Below are 23974 nucleotides of genomic sequence, written 5' to 3'. Positions count from 1 at the left end.
TTGCACAAAATGATCTGAATTTTGTAAGTATAGTTCATAACCAATCCAAAATGTTTATAATTGCAACCGAAACATATCCGTAAAATTCGAGAAATTAAAAAAATCTAAATAATATTTTAGTCATTTTATATAGACTAGAAATATGCAAGTAATATAGCTTAATTTAAATAAAAATGTTGTGCGTAATATAATTTGGATTTTCAAAATTTTCAGTAAAATCCAATCGCTCAAAATTATTTCAATTTAATTCCAGTAATCAGGATTTTCAAAATTTTCTACTAAATCCAAACAGTCAAAATTGATTCAATTTAATTAATTGAATTACAAATATTTTCTATAATAGTAACAACCAAAAAAGCCACTCAAAATAATGACAAAGCGAAGGAAAGAAAAGAAGAAAACGCAATAAAAACTGAAAATAACTACTAATTGAAAACCTCCAACTCCAGAAAGAAACCCCCTCTTTAGCTCCCGATTCATTTCAATCGAGAAAAAAGGAAAAGGGAAAATCCGACGAAGGAGAGCATCTGATGCGATCTCGGAGGTGGCGGCCGGCCAATGGTGCGGCGGCGCGTTGATGGTCATGCTGCAGATGACGTGGCAGCCGAGCCTTCTCAAGTCGCTGAAGCGGAGGCACGGCTCGCCGCCGCTAGGGCTCCGGAACCTCGGCAACACCTGCTACCTCAACTCCGTCCTACAGTGCCTCACCTACACCCCTCCCCTCGCTAATTTATGCCTCCGCTACCTCCACTCCTCCGTTTGTACGCCTCCTCGTCTCCTCTCTCTCTCTCTCTACATCTATTGTGTGTTAGTGTTTCGTGCTGAGTTCCGTTTTGTTTCCATGTGTTTGTTGCTATTCCCCCTGATAATTACTGAATCTCGTGCATTTGGTTGTTATTATGGTTTGATTTTACTTTAATTGATTTTTTTAAAATCTGATTGTGGTATTTACTGTATCGGAGAGTAGGATTTCAGTTGGCAGTGTTTATTAATTTTGAACTTTGAGCTGATGGTTGGGGATTATTCTGTGCTTGTTATTTGTAGAAAAATACTTGATGCGCTCATTTAGATTTGTAAGATTTACTTGTGGAACTTAGTTATCACACAGTTATTGTGCTACTAGTTCGTAGTTAACATTCAGGATTGGAGCTGATGTAATTAATGTTATAACAGTGGAATACTGGTTAGTTTTGTAAAGTATTTTCTAAGTGATTAGATTGAGCTTGCGTATATATTGTCGCTAATGGTCCGGAGGTGTGTAATTTATAGGGGAATGAAGCTAGAAAGAGTCGAGATGGTACCGAGGATAGCTTTATAGGGAATTAAACTCAAATTGATAATAACTGTTTATGACTAGAGACATTTTGTTGATGAGATGTTGACCCCGGTTTGTCCTTTTCAGTGGCTAGAGCTTTCAATTGTTGATGTTAAAAACAAATCGTACAATCTTAAGGGCGACCAAAAACACTGTCTAAGATTACATTGTAGTTTCTTTATTCTGTAATTAACAAGTAAATTTAACTTCTGTTCTATACTTGTACGGAGTATTAATTTTAAATTGCATTTTTCATGATATTATAACTTTATTTTCATATTGCCTGGCCTCATTAACTGGCTATTGAAAGATACTATAGTCAGCTCAAATGTTCTCTAATGTATAGTTAGCATAAGTGTTTGCCAATGGTATAATGATGAATAGTGGATACTTGAGCCCAAAAACTTATAAACACCATAAATATTTATAGGTGACTACGGGACAGGAAAGGAGAAGAAGGGTGATTGTCCATTCTGTATATTAGAGAAACGAATTTCTCGCTCTTTGAGTAGTGAAGCAGTTTCAGATGCGCCTGTAAAGATAAATAGCTGTCTGCGTATTTATGCTGAGCATTTTCGCACTGGGAGGCAAGAGGATGCACATGAATTTTTGCGTTATGTGATTGATGCGTGCCATAATACCTGCTTAAGATTAAAGAAGTTGCAGCAGCTACAGCGCGGGAGAAATGGGACTGCCAATGGTGGTGATATTGCTGGGGCTGGAGAAACGGTGATCAAGGAGATCTTTGGAGGGGCGTTACAGAGTCAAGTAAAATGTTTGTCATGTGGGGCTGAGTCAAATAAGGTGGACGAGATAATGGATATAAGTCTGGATATTTTGCATAGTGGATCAGTCCGAGAAGCTTTGCAGAAGTTTTTTCAGCCTGAGATCTTGGATGGAAATAATAAGTACAAGTGTGATAAGTAAGTATATTGGATTTCTTAGTTTTATGAACATGGATTAGTTTACTTGTCCACACCCAGTTATTCTTTACACATATAACTAAGTTGTGTGTGAATGAGTTTTACCAACATATTTTGCTTTTGTTACTGCTGATTTAAATTCTGATCCCTGTCATGGAAAATTGTTCCTTTTTTAGATGTAAGAAACTGGTCGCAGCAAGGAAGCAAATGTCGATTCTTGAAGCTCCAAATGTTGTTGTAATTCAATTAAAGGTATGGTAGTTACTGTGACTTATTTTATTTGTTAAGTTTGGTTTAGAATATTTGAATAATATTGTTTCCTTATCTTCTTTTTTTATGGTTAGAGGTTTGAGAGTATATATGGTTCGAAGATTGATAAGCCCATCGCATTTGACGAGATATTGGTGCTGTCAAGTCACATGTGCAAAGGAAGCAAGGTACATTTCTGGAAACAGTTTCTATTCTTTTTCTTCCTCCAAGCATGAAATGTTACCGAATACCGAGGCAAACATGTAAATATGGTAACACCCTACTTGCTGTTCCTCTTTCGTTAATTACTATTTCATGTTTCCAATCCTATTAACTTTTTCCTGCACCCCTTGGTACTCAAAAGCCTATGCTGTACTTCAGTCATATCGATCTCGCACTTAATTACATCCTCTTTTATGCAACGGAGGGAATGCGATGTTCCAATGAGTAACCTTTCTTGCACCTTTATAGTTCCTATATTTCCACCACTTTCTATTATTGTGAACCTTTGGCCTAACCAGTTTCAGTTATTCAGTTGCTGTTCCACCTCCTCCATTATATGATCTCACTGCCAATCTTATTTTTTATTCTAAATAAATTCTCTCAGGCAACTTTTTTGACCATTCATCTTCTCACTTGATCGCATAATCTGGACATTATAATTGGCATCCTTGAGTTTGCTCTGTGGACTGGATTCAAAGTCATTATCATTTACCAGTTAGGTCGTCAGTTTAAAGCAGTATCTTCACATTTGATTCAGGATATCCTTTTATTGTTTGATAAACATGGATTAATTTATCATGCACTGATGAAATGTTTGAGCTGAGGCTGTTCTATTTGGAAACTATATCATTTGCCTTTTCATATGTAATTGAAAAATGTTTTGGTAATTGGTTTTCTTAGATAGGTGTGTAAAGAATTCCATTATCATAAGATTGTTATGTAGTCATTTATCCTGATTCACTAATGATGTCTTTTTACGCAGGATCAACAACCTGAATATAACCTCTTTGGTACTGTTGTACATTCAGGTTTCTCTCCCGATTCTGGGCACTACTATGCATATATCAAGGTCTTTTTATAGTTGTTGCATTTCTTCAAATTGATTTCTCTTGACTTTAGTTTGTAGCCTGAAGTATATTAGTCTGACTTGGTTTGTATAATCAGGATGCGATTGGCCGCTGGTACTGCTGCAATGATTCTTATGTTTCAGTCTCCACCCTACAGGAGGTTTTATCAGAAAAAGTGTATATGCTTTTCTTCTCCCGTGCAAAACAGAGGCCTAGGACTCAGGTTGATGCAGTGGTTAATGGATCTAAGAAACACGAGCCTAATGGCAATAAAATATCAACAATGCCAAAATCTGGTTCTACAGATAAATCTGTTTGTAACAAACAAAATTCCAATCATCTTCAAGAGACCAACAAGTCAACTAATGGCAGTAGATCCTTTATCCTGAAGTCAGGTTGTGCAGAGAAACCATTTAGCATGAAAATTTCTGCCAATCATTCTAACACTAAGAGGTCAAATAATATCCTTGTGACCAATGGCAGTAAGACACATACATGCCAAAGGTCTGATAATGAGGAGTGCCCTGCTAATATGGGAGATCTATCTGATAACCAACCTGAGACGAGTAATATCACTTCACTTGAGTTAAGTTCAACTGATGGACAAACGTCTGGTGCTTGTGTGAAACATGTAGACATTCAAGAGTCTTCTGGCCACCACAGCCAGACAAGTGATTCAGTTAAATCTAAGATTGATCATGACTGCCCTAGTCAGCAGAGAACATTTACTGACTCTGGGAGTACCAGTAAGGTCCTTGCCCATGGGAATATGAAGATTGTCATTCATAAGAAAGAGCCCGTGGAGGAAAATGGACACATAGCAGCTTCGCCTACTTCAGTCGAAAAGGAGAGAACTGGCTTGACAAGTGACAGTAATTGTATGGGTAAAATGTCAGCTGATATTCAGAGTACTGGGGAAGGGTTATCTTGTTTGCCACACAGTAACGGCAACGGGCCTATGGCGGTGAACTCCTTAAAGAAAAGATTGCCAGAAGTAAATGGATCTGCTCACATGACTGACTCACAAATAAGTCTTAACTGCCAAGACTTGCCCAATGGAAATATTGTGGCCTCTAACAACTCATGTGTAAAGAGGAAGATAGAAGATGATTGTCCGTGCATTTTTTTTTCCAAAGATGACCAATCTCGTGCAAGAGTGGAAGCATTCAAGGAGTCGTATGTCACTTTACTTGAATAATTAAGTAGAGAATTGAAATTTTTTTCTAATTATCTCATTTTTCTGCTGAAAATGCATCATGCTTTCCCAGGACTAAGTTCTTTTTACTAAATAATGTTTTCACATACCTCAGGATTGGGAAGGAAGCTTCTGTGATTCTAAGTTCATGTGGATGGTCCGAGGAAGTGCGCAGTTTCATGCAGGCAACAAAAAAGTTGTGTCAAGAAACAGGGAATTCTGCACTGAATGACGATGAGAAAAAGTGAGCTCTCTTGTATTTATAATTTTCTTAAAATCCAGTCTTAATTGTTGCTTTGGCTCCAATCTGGTTGGTTTTAATACTTGACTTTGTTTGTTGATGCATTTGGTTTAGTCGTATTGGTACGGGTGGATGTTTTGTTTTCTTCATTCTCAGTTTTGAGATATTCCTGCGAACACTTCATTAATATATTTGTATATATGGTGGCTGAGCAGGAGCTTACTCGTTTCACAAGCGAAGAGAGCTTTTCTTTCTAAGGTTCCCGAATCACTGAAAGCAAAATTGGTTGAGCGTCTCAAATTATTTAGCCAAGAGAAGCAACTGTCTGGAACTTAACCGAGCAAGACATTGGTATGCTTTGCACTTCGATGTTTGATATAACAGTGTCTTTATGATCATATGCATAGTGTTTATTTTTCATATTTTGGTCTTGCAGCAGTTTTGGCGAGAGTGTAATCTGTTCACATTCGATGAATATGATTGTAAATATTTTGCGGATGCAAACTGAGATAACCCGGTTGGTTGAGTTAGGTAAGTCTTGCTTGCTGAGGCGGCGCAGCTGCACAGTTGGTCCAGAGAGAGAGAGGGAGATAACAATTCAGTCTTTGTACAAAATTATTTTTGTTCGTAGCTCAATCCTCATTTTTATAGACCCGTTTCCAGTTTTGATTGCTGTCTGTCGAGGAGTTTTGGATGTATTGCAATTTTTAATGTTATAAAATCTACAGGCATCGTTCGATTTGGTTTTGGTTTTGGTTTTGGTTTTGGTTTTGGTGAACGCGGAGGGAGTATTGTGTTACATACATTTGCTGTTGGTTTTGGTTCGGAGCAAGCTGCTTTGGTTCCAATCGAGTGGAACCATAACCGAACTGACCCAACCCATATCAACCGGAATTGATTATTCTGGTTCCAATTCAAACTGATGATTTTTGCTGGGTTTTTTCCAATTTGAACAAATTTCCCCTGTTTCTCATTGGTTTTACCAATTTTCTTGGGCCAGAATCGAGAGTTTACCGCTGTTTCTAATATGAAAATATTGGAACTAGAACTGGATGGGTAGAATCATTAAGATGGTTTTGGTTTGGAAATCAGAACTGCCGGCGATGAATAAGATATTTTCAGTTTGGTAATTGTAACTACCAGTTCTGGTTAACCAGACATCCCTCGTAGTAATAGAGATAGCTTCTCAATAGATACTATTATTGATTGGTGTATACACATCTTACCAACCAAGCTACACTTCATCAGATAGATTAATAGGCCCTCGGGCAAGCCCTTTCAACCAAAACATACACAAATGTTAAAGTTAGTACCAAAATTCAATTTCATCATTTTACAATTTGAATTAAAAACCAGCTGGTAGCCTCGGTAAAACAATGTCAGAGTGAGAGGTTACTCGTAAGGCCCAAAAACACCACCAAGAAACTGGGACAATCATCAATCATAAAAAAGAAGCAACCACTTAGGTTACTTCGTCCCAGATGCAGGTGCAGGCTCGGATTTCCTTCTCTTGGGCTCGTTCTCGACCAGCTGCAAAGAAAAATTTAGGTCCTGATCACAGGCGTTTCTCAAGGCAGACAGATTCTCAAACTCCACTCTATCTTGTCGATCATCATGATGCATAGCGGGCTTCCTGTTGTAGCTGGGTATGAATTGATGCTCGAAATTAAGACCTGTGTTCACCCCATCTTCCAAATCAAATACACTGCTTTCTTTGGGGGACGAATTTATATCTGGCCCGACTGCACAATCCTCCAAGGGGATGTGTTGGATGTGGAGACCAAGAGGCTCAGATTTGTCCTTGGGGAGCATTACTTCAGGAGGCGACGAGTCCCCTGCGGTTGAACCAACCACTGTCATGGAAGCAGCTCTTTGTTCTTGAACTGCAACTGTAGAGATGCAAAGACAATAAAAGATTTAAGATACCATTAAATCACTGACATTTTCAACAGTCAATAATTTTGTTCCCTATCAAATTAACATATGAAGTTTAGTAGCTAGAGCATATTCAACTTAACAATAATCATGAAATCCGCGTGTATATTAATCAGACAAACATACTAGCAATGGTTAGCTATATTATAGATCAAAATTTCACAGAAATGTCATATCTTGTCAGCATAGTTAATCTCAAATTCAAGCTCAAGCTAAATTCTGCTGAACATGAATAAACCAAGCACAAGGAAACCATTGCCCCTGAGCTCAAGTTTGAGCCCAACTATACAAGCTCAACAAGCTGAATCTCAATTTTTAAAGCGCGCTCCAGCATCAAGACAATTTGAATATACAAAGTATGTCATAGAACAATGAAGTCCTGATGTAAAGATGGAAATATTGAATATATACTTTTTTAGTTTCGCAAGTGAAGTAAAAGGAGTTGCATTAAAACGTTCAAACAAAACAATACCAACCTCTTAGTGCTTCATCAGCAGTGATCAGATCAAGTTCCAGGAAATTTAAAAGGCGCCCAAGATCAACACCACTTGTCCAGTTTTCTGGAGGTTGACCTACTTTTAGCTTAAGACGGCCCCTATTGGCAGTTCCACCCCAGATTATCCCGATTGGTCGTGCTTTCTCACCATTTTCACCCTTCATTATGATGAGACTCCCACTATCCCCTTCAAGATCAAATGTTTGCTGGTTCTCACCAACAACTAGAAAATCAGTTAGAAAACATATTCCTTTTTCATCATTATACTCGAGAGCATATGCCAATACAGTTCCAGTAGTCAAACCAGAACTTCTTCCAACCTTCGTTACTTGCTTTCCTACAAGACTATCAATTGTGGACTGTAAGTCAATGGTTTTGACATTTCCAATCTCTCCTATGCCTTTCACAGATGTAGTTACAGAGCTCATGTCAAAATCATCTGTGAACGGTATAAAGGCACCATCTGCTCTTACAAATGTCTCTGCATAAATTCAGAATTGCGTCATTCAGTTAACTTAGAGGTTATAAATAATAACCCAAATTATAAGGGGTGATTAAGTTCTGGCGGTAAATGGAAGAAAGGAGAGGGAAACACCAACAAGGCATCAATATAATCCCATCAAACAGCAGCAGCAAGTGGAATTATGGATCCAACATCCATATTTAAAACATTCGGCTCCATCTCATTCAAATGCTGCTAGGTCTTAAAATGTAGAATCTACTACTTAAATTCCTTTCAAAAGAAATCTATCTTTTTACATTTAATTACTATTATTTGAAGTAAATAATTTTATCAGTTCAGTGACTTGATTGATTAATAACACATTTAACTTTGTATTATGTAAACTACTTTTTTTCTAATTAATCATATATTGTATCTATTCTTCCAACTGAATGGGATCTGATCCAGCAAAATACATAACAAAATATTTAACCTGGATTAATGCCAGCAAATATCCCAAACCATAAATCATCTCTGATGAAAGAAGTTGCTCTCTCAACTGCACCAAGATAAACCCCAGGTCCAAGGGTTGGTGGTAAAGGATGAAACATCTTCTGATTTGGATAATCTAGATCAACTGCAACATGGCGATTCGTGAGAAAACCAACTTGTCTACTGCCTGTTTGACTCCTCACAATAGCACCTAAGGTTCCATATGTCTCCTGGTTTGCAACCTGGCAGTGGCAATTGTGGTGATGCAGCATTAGTGGTAAGAACTAAGAATAATATGAAAGATCAATTTAACATTGTCCAAACCCAAAAGTTAACAATCACAAGAATTTTTTGTGTTGGTGGAACTTCGAAAGTATGTTCCTTGATATCCAAACTCAATGCTCCCACCCTCCTTTCCTGAGAGTTATAAATCACTCTTAAATTTGTAAGAAAGTTTGTGTACCTGAGAGCCAGAACCAATACAGGGATCACTGCCACGCAGATCATCAACAATATCAGTATATAATTGTTCTTTAGGAGAAGGCTCCGGTGCACCAAAATAAGAAAATTCCACCACATCCACATCACACCAGATGCCCCCTGGTCCCTGAAGAGAGAAAAGTATCATTTAAATATCAAGAATTTGAGTTAACACTCAGAAAGTAACCCTTCACCGGGCATCTACTCTTACTATTTCAAGCATGCTGATCCTTCAAACTAAATAAAAATAAAATATAGAAAGGAATGCAAAACTTTAGATCTAACATTATACTCAAATCTCTTTATTTCTAGAAAATGAGAAAAAATTGAAGCAGTCATTTTCAACAAATTGAAGGTTCGGATCCCAAAACATAAGCATTTTCTCTTACCTCCAAAGCAGTTGGCAGACACTGGAGTGGCGTAAGCCATTGCTTGTGAACTTTCCTTGATACAAAGACTAGTATAGCTGGTATATTGGTCAAAACACCGCGTCGAATACGGAAGCCAATTGCTGTGCCAAGACTATAGCAGCGCAGAATTTTGCTGTGAAAAGCCCTAATTGTCATGAGCTCCAGTAACGTATGTGCCCGCTGGCCTTCCGGAAATGGTCCAATACTTTCAGGTAAGACCGTTTTCTGTAGGTTAGCAAAATAGTTTGCCCTCTCTTCAGCCTCATCTTTTATTCGACACGGCCACGAAAAGTATGCGGCACTACTCTCACAATGTTGCCCCCCTGTTGCATGAGGTTGAAGCGATGACGGGCTTAGTGAAGTGCGGAAGGAATGATTGCAACTGTACTTTTCAAGATCCAAAGATGATTCATCCGACGGTGTAGAGCCTGAGCCTCGGGTTCTAGACTGTGACCTTCCTTGGTCCATCTGTAGGTATACTTCAGAGAGATGATTCGGCTTTATGAAGTCAGAAGGCCAATATAAGGAAAACTGTGCTTGTTCTAGCAAACCACAATAGTTGGTCTTCGTTGTACATCAATGCACCTGAAAGTAAATGATTATCAGACAAAAAAAGCAATACAACCACAAGTAGCTGTAAAGCAAATTCTTCAAATGATATTATCCAAAAAGAAGCTGGCATCATAAGTAAGCACAAATAATGATTATACCATATTCATTGGATTGTATTTCTATACATTCATTTGCTTATATACTCTAGTGTATAATACGGTTATCATACATATATAAATCAAGGAACGGAACACAGAAACTGACATACATATATAAATCAAGGAACGGAACACAGAAACTGACAACCTTCAATGAAAATGCTCGTAAATCAACATATACATTTACGACATATCCATGACTACTTGAAATGAAGTGATGAGTAAGATTCATTCTCTTCTTATATCTATTTTCCCAACAGAAAATGCTTGATCAACTACTTGATTCTCACCTAGTTGACATTTATTCCTAAATAGTAGTAATACTTAGCATCTTCGGTGCGCTTAGCCTGAATAAATTCCTTTTCATGTACCATCGATTTCCTCGATCCGCACTAAAAATCTGAAATCACCATACCTTCTAATCACACACACACTCGATCGAAGGCTAACAAACGTACAAAATTCATCAAACTTTCGCACTTTAACGTATTTTGCAGACTCGTTTCTGGTTGAATCACTAACTGACACCACAGCCACCGCCTAGAATAGTAACAGAAACGTAATGGAGGAAAAGAGAGGATTTCAACCGTACTAATACCGATTGTGGATAGCTGACGATGAGACAGGCGGGGAGGAGAGCGGCGTCAATAGCTCGTTGAGATATTCAGCTCCTCTTCATGCCGCTCGCCGAAAGCTTCAAAAACAAACGATCGCCGGCGTACGTTGGCCGGTGGCATGAGCAGACGAGCGAAATGCGGAGGTTGAGGTTGGCGAGTGCTGATTTTGGGAAAGTGACATAAGAATGCAGAGTTTTGCAGTTAATCACGAATTTGGGACTTAGGTGTGAGGAGGCTTCAGTAAAGTAGGCTACGGGTCAAATATGTTAATTCCATAAACTCTGGGGTTAAACTGAGAATAACAAAATTGCCCACTCATAAAAATATGTACTGCATCTGTATGTCACTTTTGAGTTTCGTTGGGTTATTTTTTATTGATCAAGTTTACTTCAGCTTGGGTTAGCTTTTGGATACGATAATTGATAAATAGACATAGACATAAAAATGTATTGTATTCAATCGTTTCATAATCTCCAAGAATTTGAATCAAATATACACATAGATTTCATACTGAACGACGAAAATCTCATGTTATTTGAAAACTTTTGTTGCTCATTGACATCTACAAATTAGTTTACAACAAATATTCACACAATATCTTAATCAACCAAAAACCGTATATCTTTTGATTAACATAAGAGTAATAATTATGAATAGAGTTCAACCTATACATAGACGACCCCTTAGAGCATCCACAATAGCGCCTAGCGCACCGCTTAGCCGAGCGCCGGCGCTAGGCGGTGCGCTAGGCGATCTATTGCAACCGCCTAGCGGTTACCGGATTTAAAAACCGCCTAGCGCTCGGCGGTTCCGTGGCGCTAGGCGGTGCGCTGGGCGATCCGCTCGGCGCTATTGCAGCGTCCGGATCGCCTAGCGCACCGCCTAGCGCGATTTTTTTTTTCCGAAACACTATATATACGCGTCTTGCACGTCGTTTTCATTCGCACCACTTGTTTTAACGAGTACTCTCTCTATCTAAATTTCTGTACAAGATCAACAACGGTAAATGGATCTCAACAACGAGCCTACTTCAGGGAGTAGCGGGTCTCAAGGTCAAACTCCCCCGGTCCCCGTGGGAAGTGGATGGAGTCAGATGCCACCATACTACAACATGTACCCGTGGCAGCAGATGATGCCCGGGATGCCAGCCGAGGGGAGTCCGACGGGGGGTTTCCGGCGATTCCGGGGTGGGCACCCAGTGCCCAGATGATGTCGGGGTGGGCACCCGGGATGCAGATGATGCCCGGGGGTACAGGCGACGCAAGGGACGCCGGGGGGGCACCGGCGACGCAGTGGATGACGGGGGGATCCCCGGCGACACAGGGGACGTCGGGGGACGTCTATCGCCCCAGTTTTAGTTTTTCTACTGGTTCGTCGCACACATCGACCCCAACGGAGGCGCAGTCGTTGCCCCAATTTGACACTTTCTCCTTCGATGAATTGGGGTTAGATCTTCTCGGTGTTCCGGATGCTCCCGTTCAAACGGGGGGCGCAGGGCGGGGTCGTGGCGCCCCAAAGAAGAAAAACAAGGGGAAGAGGGTCGGCGAGTCCTCGCAGCCGGGTGAGGACGACAGCTCGGTACGGAGGAGGTGGACGGATGCGGAGAACGTCGCGCTGTCCAAGGCGTTGGTGAGTGTTTGCGACGATCCTCTCGTTTCGAACAACCAGAGGATCGTCAACTTGTGGGGCAAGATAGCAGCAGCCTACCAGAGGTTTTGCCCGGAGGGGAGGCGATGCACCGGGGAGGATTGTCGGAAGGGGTGGGACCGAATCAGGGCTGCGGTCTCCCGATTTTCGGGCTTGTACACCAACGCCCTCCGCATGATGAGCAGTGGCCAAACGGAGGAAGACTGCAGGATGATAGCGGAGAAAGCCTTCCCCCTGAAGGGGGTGTATAAGGACTTCACCTACTGGAACTGCTATCTTGTGCTGAACGACTCCGAGAAGTTCTGAGTAGGTGTCGACGCTGGCTGGAAGCAACGACTAAACTATACCGGTGATTTCAGCGGCAGCAGCGGTGGTTCCCACGACCTCCCCGAGACGGCCCAGGAGGTCCCGACCCCTCGTTCGTTCGCTCGCCGAACTCGCCCGGTTGGGCACAGGCGGGCTCAACGGGAGGCGAGGGGGGTCGCCGAGGGTTCCCAGGAGGTCCAGTCGGCATCCCCCCTTGGCCAATCCACAACGGATCTCAAATTCTTCGCGCGTCAACAAACGCGCGCTCAGATGGTCAAGACGATGGCCGAATGGCGGGCGGCGGTGGACCCCGTGGAGAAGAGTTTGCTTCAAACATTGCTCCTGAGCATGCAAGAGGATTTGGAGGCGGCACGGAGGGAAGCCGCCGGGAGTAGAGACGGCGGCGGCGACGGAGGCGGATGCGATGGTGCCGACAACGACGGAGGAGACGACGACGGACCAGAGGAGTGAATTATTGTACTTTTTTGTTAATTATTGTAATTTTTTAAAATTATTGTACTTTTTTTAAATTATTGTACTTTTTAAATTTTTAATAGTATTATTAATGTTTCCCGTATATGTCTCGTAAATTAAATTCCGTATATTGTGTGATTGTTAATTATTTCATTTTTATATAATTGTTATTAGTGATGTGGCTATTGATGTGGCTGGGCTATTTATGATGTGGCTAGGCTATTGCTGGGCTATCTATGATGTGGTAGGAGGATTTTTAGTGTTGATGATGTGGCAGGAGGAGTTTGTGGCTAGGCTATGGCTGGGCTATTGCTGGGCTATTCCTATTGTGGATGCTCTTAATCCTCGCAAAATCCGTTAGCCTCTTCCAAATGCACCGCCGCCCCCGCGGCGGCGCTCCCCCCACACCCGCCCTGCTCCGACCCCGCTCCACCACCATCCCCTGCACCTCCGGCGACCGGTACGTCCTGATCAACGGCCACTTTATCCCGCTAAAAGACACGTGGCACTTTATCTCCATCGCACCCTTGGCGCACCTTAGCCTCCACGTCGGATCCTTCACCAGCAGCTTCTCAATCAAATCCCACGCCTCCGCCATCCCGCCGCCGTCCTCCTCCTCCTCAGCCACCGGAAACCTCACCTTTTCCTCCGACGCAATATTCCGAAGCGTGCTCTCTGTTGAGTTATTAAACTCAATTGCTTCAATATTAAGAAATGGCTTGGTGGAAATGATAAGTAGGTGAATCACCACCTCATCTTAGTTGATGAAATTTTGTAATTTCTTCATGGCTTATGAGAAGGCTACAGTCTCTCTACGTCACCTGGCGGTGGAATGAGTGATCAATCTCTAATCTCTTCATAGCTAAGTAAATTTGTCTTCAAGAATGATTATGAGGAGGTGACTTAGCATGTATATGTATTATAGTTAGCCACATATAGTTGACTACTTTATTATCTTTGAAATCTATAAATAGGATATAAATAGGATAGTTGTAGTTCATTATAATATCTATCAAGAGAAAAAAATGAAGTGAGTGAGAATAGAGAGAAAATAGTCGTAGCTCATAGTTAGAAAGAGAGAAAAGATTTGTGTAGTGCTGAAGCACTTTTGTTTGTGTATTTTGCAATCCTTTTGTGAGAAACCTATCAATACTTATCCTTAATAATTCATCCTTGCCGAGTGCTCCTATATTTTGTGTATAAAATATCCAACACTCTCCTTGCTCCCTCCCTTAAACGGCGTCGTTCCATACAGAAGCTCGTAGATCAGGATTCCAAGCGCTCACCAATCGACTCCGCTGCCATGTCCCTCGCCGCCGACGAGCTCCGGCGCTAGGTACTCGTGAGTTCCGACCCGCGATCGCGAGAACGCCGCGGTCGGTTCAGCTGAGAATTCCGTGATCTGTGTTTCCGATCGGCGGTTACCGAAGCAGGAAGGGGATGAGGAGACGATGTTGCGGTGCCGATCTAGGGTTGGGGAAACGTCGGAGACTCGGAGTGGAAGGAGAGATCGAAATCGGAGAGCATGACGTGGCCGTCTTCGCGGAGGAGGATGTTCTCCGGCTTGAGATCGCGGTAGACGATCCCCTGCGCGTGGAGGTACTCGACGGCGAAGAATCTGACGGACTGAAGCGGCAGGCGGCGTCGGGTCTGGCGGCGGAGTAAAGAATGCAGGTTGCCGTTGGGGCAGAAATCGATGAGGAGGCACGTGTAGTGCGAGGCCTCCACACGTGCGTACAGCGTGGGGAGGAAGGGGTGGTCGAGGGAGGAGAGGATTCGCGCCTCCGTTTCGACGTCTGCGAGTTTTTTGGGGTTAGGGTTTCACGGTCGACGACTTTGAGGGAGAAATTGGATTGGTCGTGGCCGCGGAGGCGGCAGTGGAAGACGCGGCCGAGGTTTCCGGAGCCGACGAGGCGGAGGAGATTGAGATCGCGGAGGTGGAGGGAGCCGGAGGGGGAGAGGGCGGCGGTGGAGGTGATGGCGGTCCAGTTGGGGTTGTGGTGAGTGCGGTGGGCAGTGGCGGATCCAGGATCCGGAAATGGAGGGGGCGGAATATATAGTATTAGCTTGGTTTAGTGCGGACATGGCTATTTTTTTATTGTTCGGGGCGACGCCGGAGGCAAACGGAGGGGGCGGACATGGTAAATTTACATCCCGATAAGGGAAAAATAGTCGCACGGAGGGGGCGACCGCCCCCTCCTGCCCCCCCTAGATCCGCCACTGGCGGTGGGGGCGGGGGAGAGGCGGGATTCGTTGAAGCTGGAGCGGGCGGAGAGGGTGGTGGTGGTGGTGGAGGTGAAGCTGAGGTCGAGGTCGGAATCTGTTAAGGAGTAGATTGGGTCGTTTTGATCCATTGATTGGATTTGGTTGTGGAGTGCATGCGTTGTTACTCTTTTATACATGTAGGTGGAGAGAGACAGACAGACAGAGGGAGAACATAAAATTAATGTTGATGACGTGTTAGGTTCATGCAACTACGTTGGTCACATTTTGTCTTGATCTTCAAAGTGTGTTAGAAATGCATGTTTAGTTAATGGATGAAGAGAGTGTAGTGTGTGTTTACGAGACATGATGGAGTTCTATTCAATGATGGATTTGGGAGAATGTAACTTGTGAGTCCCACTTCGATGGAAAAGGTTGTTACCGACATCGAAAGACATATATGATGCACGGTGGTCATTGTTGGGAATGGATGACGGGTGAAAAAAGAATTGAATAATTTCAATAGTGACTTTAAAGGTTGAATTTGGTGGATTTACGATCCATATAGGCCAACCAGCGGTGAGGTCGCTCAACCCCTAAATAACCTTACCTAAATCTGTGTTATTCGTGATCCATTGAGGCTATCCATAACAAATCTTTATAGATTATGGGTCATGTATGCTAAAGTTGTAAATAAGTGAAAAAAGTGTGATAGTACAACATAAACATATTTGTATCATGTGTGCATTAGTTTGTGATGTGATACTCTAAATAAAAAAGTATGCACTAATTTGTTGAACTAAGAAGTTCATGTTTGTTCAAAAGTTCAAAATAGTAATTTCACACTGGTAATTAGGATAACAAATTTAGGGCAAAACTCATGAATGTCATATTTTGAGATGATTTTTAGTTCATATGTAGACACGTACTTATGTAATAGGAGTAGTAAGTCTTAATAACAATGTGCCAAACTTTTGAGTTAATTATATATATCAACACACATGCATCCCACTCTCCTCTTTAATAAGATCTTATATGAGCATTAACTTCACTTATTCCACTATATGAGATATGATGTGTGGATTCCCTTACTTTATTTTTTCCTTCAATCCCTACAAACTTTTTTTGGACATAAAAGATTCCGACAAAACCAAAAGAAAATCTTACTATCTGACGAAAATAAATATGGAGAGCGACCATATACAATGAACTGTACTTCACCATTTCGATTCAAAAAACACCAATAAATTGATATGAAATAACATATTATGATATGTGACATGAATTTGACTTCAATTCCATATTAGTTATGGGCTTCATGTATGCTTGTTCGTCAACAATTTACTGACTATCGATTTATCATTTATAGATTTCCCAGACTTTGTCCCGTACCCTTATTGCATCAAATCTTGTTGCAGGAGGTGGATTCAAAGATTAAATAATTTAAAAAAGTTTCCTATTAGTATTTAAATAATCTTGTTACAGAAAATGAGTTTAGGGTTCAATTAATCGGCTCGTGTAAGCCGGGCCCCACACCATGTCCACGCAATCCCATATCACTCATTTTATACACTTCTCACTTACTATCTCAGCCGATGCGGTAATTGGTAAACCAAGCACCACTACCATATTTGATTATTATATAGTATTCATTTTCATTGAATTTTACTTGTTTAAGCTGCATTTTTATCGTGAATTATTACACTCCAATTCACGAGTACTAAAGGAAATATACATAGTTGTATAAATTAGTAGTATAAAATAAGGGTTGGGGTTTTTATTCCCTGAATAATTCATCAATTATTTGGTGTAGCACCGGTCAACTTAATATAATGCATCATTACTATACATCCATTAAAATAATGAAAATGGTAGAAATAATAATTTTAGGCTGCATGCAGTTGGCACGTGATAATGCTTTCTCATCTCAACTTTTATCTTTCACTTCACCGATCTCCAACAATGGATGATAAAAAAAATATAAGTAAATCTCAATCTTGAATAATTAGACGAAGATGATCTCCAACAATGGATGAGAAATAAAGAATATAAGTAAATCTCAATCTCAACTTTTAGTTTAGTCCTTCACTTCACCATTGATTATTGTCATGTTTGTCATTTTTGCAAAGTGTGATTGTGAATTATTCACAACATCTATCACTTACACGGTCTATGATAATATATTTTAAGTTGAATGGCATTATTACATATGGAATACGTGTATTATCAAAACAGAATGTCACATTACAATAAAATTTGAGGAATTGGTTTGTGACAAATGATGCTAAAATCGAATAATCTTTAACTAAGATGTTCATTTCATCTTAATGTTAAGTTTCTTCTTCATAGTAGGTGTTAACTAGAAAAACAAAAAAAAAGTAGGTGTAAATTTGTAAGCTAATAGTAACAAATTTGCACATTGGTATATAATAGAATACGTATACTCGAATAAAATTTTTAATTAATAAATTTCGTTTGTCATCGCATGAATATGTCTGCTGACCGAATGCCATGAGTGACAGGAATTTAATGCTTCTTTAGCTTACGGACTTTATTTATATAAGAGAAACCATTAATCATTTATTGTGAAATATATAAAGAAGCAAATAATAAAAAATAAAACTACTTATGTATGCAACTATGCCATGTGTTAGTTGAAACGGGAAACCATATGCTACAGATGAGTACTTAATCTAAGGGTAATACTTAAATGAGTACTTAATCATCTAATACTTTCCTAATTACTAGTATTTGTTAATTTATAATGTACTACTACATTATATACCAACTTGTGAGGTGACATATAGAATCACACAAATCCATATAATATTTTTAGATTTTTGGTTCATACTTACCAAATACTAGTAAGATATTACGAATTAGATGAAATATATGAATGATATAACAACATTGCCAATGATGATACAAATGCCACAATGATTGATAAAAAAACAAGATTCAATCTAGTTTCATTTGTTTATGTACACTAGCAAATCTAATCTACTCTCATCAAACAAATAAACACTGCCTGAGATGATAAGCATCATCAATAAAAAAATCGAAAAAAGAAACTGAAAAAAAAGGGGAAATCCCTATGCATTAACTTGATAAATACATGAAACATGAAGAGCTCAAACCACTAAAGAAGAGTCCTAGCTGAGGTTGTTCCAATATTCCACCCTCTTTCTTTCTCTATGTGGCTTTGCTTCTGCTGAACATCTTTTACTGCTCTTCTAGCATTCCCAAGAAGCACCCTTTGGCCCATTTTCCCTCGCCCCCCGATCGAGACTCTGACCTTCTCCATACCAACATTAACACCAATCCTACGAAGGGGCGGCTGCATTGGACCCTTTGTGTTGATTTTCTTGTGGAGGCTTTTCCTTAGTGCACTATTAAGTTTCTTGATTCTGTTTCTTTGATCTTTTGAACTTTCACAAGGTATTTGCTCTGGAAAGCCCGCCAGATCAGCCCCATATTCGGCCTTATTGACCTGAACTGGAGTCAGTGGCAGAAACGAGGTAGGTGGTGGCTTAGGTGTTCCTGGTAAAGTTGGCTGAGGAATGAGGGAGTAGCGACGTAGACTTGGTGTGGCATAAACCTTCTGAACAGTTGGACAGGCAGACGCTCTGCCCGTTTGCTTTTGAGGGCGTAGTTGTTGAGCCATCTCAGGGATGTTTTCTTTATCCATTACTTCGTTCCTAGCAGTTCCATCCATGGGAATGGGATAGAATGAGAAGTCATCATCTTCTTCAGCAGAAAGAGAAACATTTGTTTGATCTTTGCTTTCCACTTGAGATTTGGCTCCCTGCACTATAGTTGTAAGAGGATGAAATTTCCCTAGTTCAGACCGGTGTTCCTCGTGCTGTTGTTTCATTTCTTGTCGCTGCAGCTGCTCTACAATTTTGGAGTCCACATGCTGTCTTGCTAACTTCCTCTCCACCATCAATTGTGATTCCAATTCTTTGATCTGATATTATTTTGTTCAGTAACTATACTAAATGTGTGCTGAGAGAGAATGTGCATCAAGAATATAAACATACCTTTTCTTGAAGGTTTCGGGTTTTCATATCTCTCTCTTTTATCTTTACCTTGAGACCATAGTTGGTGTCCTCCAATTTCCAAACTTGCAAATCCTTTGCCTTCATGTCTAGTTTGAGTTTCTCAGCCTTCAAACAAAAAACTTCTAATATGTAAACACACTTTGCCAGATATCACAAATGAGAAGGAAACATGAACTATGCTGTTCGAAAAGAGGAATTGCATATTGCAGTTGCTACTATTACCATTTGTTTGTATTTGAATAGCTCAGTCTTGTTGTCCATTTGCTTCTTTGCAGGACCTAACTCGATTCCGCGAACTCTACTAGCAAAATTTAGAGAGCAAAGGGTCTCAGTTAGGTCGTTTTCGTTGGGACTGATCTGCACAAACATCAAGGTCTTGGAGTCCCCTCCTGCAATTCAAGAAGTTAGAAACTACAGCACCTATGCAATTATTTATCATGCGAATAGGGACATTAAAGTGCTAAAGAAAGATGCACGAATGAATTTTGCTTCATACCTAAAGAGTCTTGGAGCAAGTGGGTGAGTTTGGAATTCCTACACCAAATTAAAAGCAAAAAACTTAGCAAAATTACAGCGAATGGAATCTCACATTGCAATGACTAAGTGACTAAAATTTCTGTACCTAAATGGGATGTGCGAACTTCTAGTTGCAAGAGAAGATATCACATCTCCAAGCGCAGAAAGTGATCTATTAATGTTTTGAGTTTCTTTCAGTCTTTCTCCCTGCACTTCTGTCTTGGCTATTCTCTCGCTCCCTGCTAAGTCAACCAGCCAAAGCTTGCTTCTTGTGCATTCTCCGTTTAGTATGTTCTCGCCCTTCACCATCACACAGTGCATGCTGTATCCAAGAAATACATCATTTCAGCATTGATGTACCTTTCTGATAGTGACAAAGATATACAATGGAATAAGGTGCACAGAAATACAAACCAGTGTGATCGGCTGCTGTGCTCATTTGCATTGGTTGATCCAACTGCCCTCCCGTTACTACCCGTCCGAAGGACTTCCCAGACCTCACTCACATTTTTCACGCGTGCTTCAACTAATCCCGGAACATGATGTCCTCCCTCGCCTACTTGTTTTATCTCAAGCCTGCATTTATGCCAATTCAAATGGAATATTAATAACGGTATAAATTAAAGCATATCACAGACTATGTGTTGCACTAAACAAATGGAGTAATGCATGATGCCCGAGGATCTATGAAAGATCTACCTCTTTGAAGTCGCTGCAGGCTGTGAATCCGAAACTAGCAAATCCCTTATCTGCTCATTATAAACCTCCAACACACTCACTGATACTTCATATCGGAATGTGCTCTTTCGTTCCTCCATGATGTGAAATAGCTCCTCGAGAGTTCTGAAGTTAACTCCCCGTGCTTCATTCGTTCCCTCCATAGTAAAAGTCTTGCCAGTTCCAGTTTGTCCATAAGCAAATATACAAACGTTATATCCATCGAGAACTGAAGTTGCTAGTGGGGCTGTCTCCTCAAAAACATGAGCTGCACTCAAGAAGCAAAGTGGAAAGTGATGTAAGAGAATGGCTATATAAATAAATTGTTATCAACGGAAAAGCATGGTTCTGAGGGCAATTACTTTGGTCAGCTTCTGGACTGAAGACAGCATCAAACTTAAAGGTCTTTTTAGATACCCCGTTTGATTTAACAGTTATTTCCCCATCCCTTGCAGCCTCAAAGTCGACTGCCACTGAAGCTCCTCCATCAATCTCGTTGGAATTCATAGGACGACAGCGGCAAAATACTCTAATGTTTCCTGTGCAAAGTTATTTATCAAGGTTCTTCACATTCAAATGTAGAAATCAAGATTCAAGAATGATTTTATCCCTTACCTTTCAGTGACAAAACTTTGTTGTAGAGTTCTTTCCTTTCCTTGACCGTTTGGAGGAACTTAGTTTTTATATCTTCGTGTAGTTGTACTTGTGTACTCACTGTCAATCATTATACATACATATAAAACTAAATATAAGCATTTAAGCAGATGATTTTAAGATAGATAGTTGAAATAGTGTATAATAGAGTACATGTAGATAGCAGAGTGGATCTGACACCCTCCATCTCCACAACGTACTGCTTGAAGAGAGACGCCTCTTCTGAAAGCGTGATATGCTCCATCTTCAGAATCTGTCATTATCAGACCCAAAATCAATAAAAACGTGCCCCAGCTAAACTGGAATGACATTAAAATCTAACAATACCTTCAATTTTCTTGTCAAATCTCGTAGTGATGAAAACCATTTGCCTTTTTCTTTGACTTGGCCCTCAATTGCAAAAGCTAGAGAATGAAAAGTCAGCACAAAGTGCAAGAACTGATCATCAATGGAAACATGATTAACGTGACTAAAATGACTTCCTCACCCAATGATCCAACATGCATTGATTTTCGCATAAGCTCATTTTGAAGTTCTTTTAAAGAATTCCAAGCTTCTTGGCATTCTCTACTCTTGAGATTGTATTCCCTCTTCAGCTCCTCCAAAACCTTCTTAGTGTCCGAGAGCTCCTTCTGTAATTCATGTTCCACTCCAGGCCCAACAATTTCTCCCTCAGTGGAGCAATTTGCTTCCTTCTACAAAATTTAGTCAGTCAAATCTGTAACCTGAGCTTAACTAACAAATGTTTAACTTAATTTATGAAATTAAGAAGATACATTAAGCGATTTTCGAGCAGGCAAGCACTGAAACTCGACTTCTCCAGATAGTTCAACCCCATCGAGACCTGAAATCAACAAAGCAATGTATACAATCATCGGTCAGAAAACATCAAAGCTGATGAACTCAACATACTCCCTTGTGGAAATGCAGCCGACCTACCTTCATGTTCCACTTGAAGCCCAATAATTTCTCCCTCAGTGGGACAATTCTCTTCCTCCTACAAAGTATACAACATTAGTCAGGCTGGCCCGAGCTTAACTAACCAACATCTAACTAGATTTGTGAAATTAAGAAGATACATTAATCGGTTTGCTAGGAGGCAAGCACTGAAACTCGACTTCTCCAGATAGTCCAACCCCATCGAGACCTGAAATCAACAAAGAAATGTATACAATCATCAATGAGAAAACGTCAAATATGTTGAACTCGACATACTCCTTGTAGAAATGCAACTCACCTTCAAACTTGACACTCCTTGTAGATCCCACATTATTCGACAAATCCTCTTCGACTAATGGAGCAGTGGCGAGCTCGAAAGAAGCCTCAGCTAACAAATCATCCATCTTTGCAACTTTGCCCTCAAAGGAATCCCTCATTTCAGAACCCTTAATCCCATTTTCTAAAGAGACATCAACTCTTTCACCCAACATACACTCAGGTGATTCCTCATATCTTTGGTTAGTGAAATCAGGCGATCCAACGCATACTAAATCAGGCGACGCCAATGAAAACCCCAATGCTGAATGGCCTAAAATTAGCACATGTTCAAATACTCGAAATTTTCCATTCAAGATGAGAATTTCTTGAAATTCAAAAAGTAAAAGAAACAATCGAAACATTAACTAAATGACAAATGCGATGCTGAAAACAAATGAATTCGATCACATTACCGTCAAACTTGGCCGGGCTAGATTCATCCGCGATGTCCATCGAAATCGGCGATTCGCCTGAAATTTGGGAAAACCGAATGGGTTAACAAACTGTTAGGGCTTTGAAAATTTGACATTTCTATGAAGTAAATTGAGTAGTGGATAAACTCACAATGAGTTTGACTTTGATGCGGATGTTGAAGGGAAGAAACGTCAGTTATAAGAAGTGGGTCATTCCATTCAAAATCTCCCATTGATAAAGGACCGGTCTCCTTTTCAGATTTGAAAACCACCAAAAACTAAATCAAAAATTAAAAGAGCACTTATTACAATCGTTCGGTTTCAAGAGGAAAAAAGATGAAAAAAGTGAGATTATATTGCTTTTGGTAAAAATCACTACTCTCTTCAGAGGCTCAGTGAGTGAGAAGAGAGAGAGAGAGACAGTTAATTTCGTTGTGCCGTTGTGATGAAGATTTTCAAATTTGAATATTTGAAGCGGGCAAAATCGTAATATTTGTTTTTATATAGAAAGTTAATTATGTGAATATCAATTATGTTTAGTAGATCTTTTACCTTTTGCAGTAAATTTGAGATTTTCCTAAATTAAATTAGTGTATCGTGATCATATTAGTTATTTATTTTCTTCCGATTAAATCAGTGAAAATTCTTGAAATGAGAGGAAACCAAATGATACGGTGGAAATAGTTTTTTTGTTATTGTATCATTTTATTTGAATGAGGTGTTACGTTGTATTCGAACACGAAAACTTTTGATCATAAACATTGAAATGAATCCGTATTTTCAATTGTTATTAAAACAAATTGTACTTTGAGTTTGTGTTTTTGCATTTGTTGTCACATTAAAATAAAGAAATAATTTCCATCTAAATTATAGTAGCTTTTTATTCGTTTTTTATCAATTTAATAACTTTTGGAACTAGAAAATAAAACTATAAATTTTTAAATTTTATAATTAAAATTATTATTAAATTTGATAAAATGATGTCATGGTATTTTTATTCTTAATCAAAGATCATTTTTATTCTTACATCAAAGATAGTTGACCTATCCAACTATCCAAGGGATTGGATTTTGGTACATCCATGGCAATGTGTGCTATGACATGCTATTCTATTCATACTAGGTTTATTTTAAGCATAATTCATTTTAATTT

At 40.0% G+C, this 23974-nt stretch overlaps 3 protein-coding genes and 1 pseudogene across 9 annotated transcripts; 1 reads left to right on the top strand and 3 right to left on the bottom strand.

Moving 5' to 3' along the window:
- Window positions 1-426: 426 nt before the first annotated feature.
- LOC121772675 (ubiquitin carboxyl-terminal hydrolase 25-like) lies at window positions 427-5740 on the top strand. 2 transcript variants are annotated; one of them, XM_042169867.1, is made up of 9 exons: window positions 427-761; window positions 1746-2238; window positions 2415-2490; window positions 2583-2675; window positions 3473-3559; window positions 3655-4733; window positions 4868-4996; window positions 5209-5344; window positions 5433-5740. In XM_042169867.1, the coding sequence occupies exons 1-8, from the start codon at window positions 578-580 to the stop codon at window positions 5327-5329; spliced, it is 2262 nt and encodes a 753-aa protein (XP_042025801.1). In that variant the 5' UTR covers window positions 427-577; the 3' UTR covers window positions 5330-5344; window positions 5433-5740. The 2 variants fall into 2 exon arrangements, with proteins under 2 accessions (XP_042025801.1, XP_042025800.1); XM_042169866.1 differs by having other exon boundaries at window positions 5430-5740.
- A 475-nt stretch (window positions 5741-6215) lies between these two features.
- Window positions 6216-10775, bottom strand: LOC121770662 (protein NARROW LEAF 1-like). Of its 4 annotated transcripts, none has more exons than XM_042167424.1 (6): window positions 10546-10775; window positions 9228-9833; window positions 8822-8965; window positions 8360-8600; window positions 7405-7905; window positions 6216-6882 (listed from the first exon to the last, which is right to left on the bottom strand). In XM_042167424.1, exons 2-6 carry the CDS (start codon window positions 9714-9716, stop codon window positions 6461-6463), a joined length of 1797 nt encoding a protein of 598 aa, XP_042023358.1. In that variant the 5' UTR covers window positions 9717-9833; window positions 10546-10775; the 3' UTR covers window positions 6216-6460. The 4 variants fall into 4 exon arrangements, with proteins under 4 accessions (XP_042023358.1, XP_042023360.1, XP_042023359.1 ...); XM_042167426.1 differs by having other exon boundaries at window positions 10551-10775; XM_042167425.1 differs by having other exon boundaries at window positions 10557-10775.
- Window positions 10776-11149: 374 nt separating this feature from the next.
- Window positions 11150-16167, bottom strand: LOC121771859 (annotated as a pseudogene).
- A 1977-nt stretch (window positions 16168-18144) lies between these two features.
- Window positions 18145-23247, bottom strand: LOC121772481 (kinesin-like protein KIN-14Q). Of its 3 annotated transcripts, none has more exons than XM_042169608.1 (18): window positions 22974-23247; window positions 22823-22879; window positions 22390-22680; window positions 22232-22299; window positions 22092-22149; window positions 21929-21996; window positions 21640-21847; window positions 21480-21556; window positions 21306-21405; window positions 21114-21212; window positions 20861-21037; window positions 20481-20766; window positions 20196-20357; window positions 19888-20103; window positions 19762-19799; window positions 19488-19654; window positions 19245-19370; window positions 18145-19171 (listed from the first exon to the last, which is right to left on the bottom strand). In XM_042169608.1, exons 1-18 carry the CDS (start codon window positions 23053-23055, stop codon window positions 18344-18346), a joined length of 3108 nt encoding a protein of 1035 aa, XP_042025542.1. In that variant the 5' UTR covers window positions 23056-23247; the 3' UTR covers window positions 18145-18343. The 3 variants fall into 3 exon arrangements, with proteins under 3 accessions (XP_042025542.1, XP_042025543.1, XP_042025544.1); XM_042169609.1 differs by having other exon boundaries at window positions 21640-21844; XM_042169610.1 differs by having other exon boundaries at window positions 22390-22671.
- Window positions 23248-23974: the final 727 nt, after the last annotated feature.

Source organism: Salvia splendens, chromosome 16 (assembly GCF_004379255.2).
Source record: "Salvia splendens isolate huo1 chromosome 16, SspV2, whole genome shotgun sequence".
Lineage (NCBI taxonomy): Eukaryota > Viridiplantae > Streptophyta > Magnoliopsida > Lamiales > Lamiaceae > Salvia > Salvia splendens.
This window is presented reverse-complemented; position numbering and strand designations above follow the sequence as displayed.